We start from the raw sequence: 2498 nt of genomic DNA, 5'->3' as shown, positions 1-2498 counted from the left end.
TAGTTATGGATGACAAAAAAAGATTCAACGATTTTCAATTTGTTTTACACAATACTCTTACTTTTAAATTTGAAAAACAGCAATAAATATATGAGGGTGAATTTAGATTCTGAATCTAAATGAACCTTCAATTAAATGGAACAACATTTAAACAATACAAAAAAAAGAGCTAAATCTACAAGCTACTCATGTATAACAGAACACAAGACATTCATATGCTCCCTCCAGGCCCACCTCGCCTCCACTGCTTAGAAGGTTAACAGACATTTGCAACAACAAAGTGAAGAATCTGCCTCAGACTTCACTAGGGGTGGGAGGACCTGTTGGATTTCCCCCTGAAACTGGACCTGGCCCTGACATTAGGACCAGCTCCGGCCCATTCTCTGCCTGCACCACTCTCTTCCTCAATTCTCCAAGTTTCTTCATAGGGGGCTTGGAAGGCACTGGAGTTGGTATGCTTGATCTTGGCCAAAAACTCCAGGACTTTTGTCTTGCTGGGTTCAGCTTGGGCCCTGGGACCCCACAGGAATTCGTAGCGTGGAGGATCACTGTTGGGCACCTGCCGGTACTCCAGGTACTCTTCCTGCACCAAATCTTTGGTGATGAGCTTCCTGGGCTCCCCAAAGATGAAGTGCCTCTTCCCATCGTAGATCCCCAGAACATTCAGGAATTCCCACACTTCCTCCTCAGTGGCCTGGTTGCCATTTGTATAGATCATGCCCAGGAGAGGTATCAGGAGCCCGTTTCTGGGAAACCCCCTGCCACCAATCAGATTCTCTTCCTTGGTGATCTCCAGTTTGCTGACAAGGACATAGCATTGACCTTTGGAGTCGACTTCCTTCAGGTCAAGGCCGAAGACCACCTCCAAGTGCTCAGAGGCTCTCCTCAGGATCTCAGGGAAATCCTCCTTGTACTTTCTACTGATGATCCTCATCATTTCTCCCTTCATAATGGGCTGTTTCATTTTGTACTTGTGCAGCAAGAACGGCAGCAACATGACCATCCTCCTGGTTAGAGGGTCTTTCTGTGACCTCTCAGTCGGGGCTGGGGCCTCAGAGGAACTTGAACTTTCCTCATCTTGGCCCTTGGCCCCTCTACCAGCTCTTGTGCCTGAAGCACCTGCAGCAGCAGTGGTGGTGGATGGGCCTATCTGAGGCCCCTGGGGAATGCAAGCAGCAGGGGAGCTTTGGGGAGAACCCCCAAAAGGAGGAGAGGAAGAGGAGGGGGACCCTTCCTCCTCTGCTGCAGTGGCCTGAGCACCCTGGACACCATGGGCATCACCTCGGGCCTGACGACGTTTCTCACGGGCACGGAGCTTACTCTTCTGACCACGAGGCATGATGATTCTGGTCAAGGACAGCAGGCAGGAGTGTGGAAGGAGGGCAGGTGTTGCAGGCCCACTGGAGGAGGGAGGCTGAGAGGGTGTGTGCCCCTGCAGTAGACAGATGCCTCCTTGGCTTTAACAACCACCTCCTCTGCAGGATTCTTTAAGAGCGCTGCTCTAGGATCCCACAAGGCTCCTATTGTCCTGGTCAGGCCCCTGTAGAGAAAATCAGAGGAAGGCTTAGGTTGCAGCCTGCCAGCCCTGCTTGGGGCTTACTGGAGTGACGGGACAGGCTGGCACTAGGGACTCTCTCTACTGGGTTATTGGGGGGTCTTCTACATACTCTTTCAGGGCCATGATATCAATGGCTGGCAGGGGATCGGCCCCTCCCCTCTGCTACTCTGAACTTGACACCTCAAATACCTCTGGGACCTACAGGGAGAAACTGAAGGATCAGCTTAGCCACCACTCCTGGCAGGGTGTCTCAGTTCTGACAGCGCAGTGGGGCCTCTTCTGTCCTGGGTTCCTTGGAGGCCTCAGTCCTTCAGCAGGGTCCTCACCTTGGCTGCCCCATTTGACCAGGTCCTTCACCTCCCTGAGATGCCCTGGGAGGAAGTGAGTGTAACTCACTAAGTCAGCATGCTCAGTTCACCAGGTCTAAAAGCAGGGTGGGGATATGTTTCCCCCTTATTTCTGGGAGGAGTCACCTCATGATAACTCTGTGTCCTCACTTTGACTCCTCTTACAAACCAAGTCTCCTGCCTCTGCTGAATAGGCCTCCCCATATGTCCAAGAACTTCCCATCCCTGAGACCACCCGCCTCCAGGAACAAACAAGGGAGCATCAGCCTGACACCTCTGACCCTGGCTTTCCAGCGGCAATAGCAGAGGGGGTACTTTGTGCAGCCTCCTCTCTTCTGGAGGGAGGGAAAGGGGTGGTTAATTCCTTCTTTCCTCTTAAAGTATTTTTACCTTGACTCCCACCTGGTTCTGGGATTCCTCTCTCTGCTGAATTGGGACTTTAACTAAGTCCCTCATCTCATTGAGACCCTCCAGGCAGGAGTCAAGGGTCACCTGAACTTGCCAGTTTTGTCCTAGGCTCCAAGAGCCAACAGCATCAGCAGGGTTCAGGGTAGCCTCCCCATTTTGGGTTGAGTTGTCCCCAGCACCTCAGT

General features: G+C 52.0%; 1 protein-coding gene across 1 annotated transcript; it reads right to left on the bottom strand.

Annotated features, from left to right (window-relative positions):
• Positions 1-304: 304 nt before the first annotated feature.
• LOC101342943 (melanoma-associated antigen B2-like) lies at positions 305-1339 on the bottom strand. The gene has a single exon (XM_004382876.1). The coding sequence runs from the start codon at positions 1337-1339 to the stop codon at positions 305-307; it is 1035 nt and encodes a 344-aa protein (XP_004382933.1).
• Positions 1340-2498: the final 1159 nt, after the last annotated feature.

This window comes from Trichechus manatus, unplaced genomic scaffold (genome assembly GCF_000243295.1).
Source record: "Trichechus manatus latirostris isolate Lorelei unplaced genomic scaffold, TriManLat1.0 scaffold00100, whole genome shotgun sequence".
NCBI classification, from domain to species: Eukaryota; Metazoa; Chordata; class Mammalia; order Sirenia; family Trichechidae; genus Trichechus; species Trichechus manatus.
Note: the sequence above shows the minus strand (reverse complement) of the source record. Positions and strands in the feature narration are given on the sequence as shown.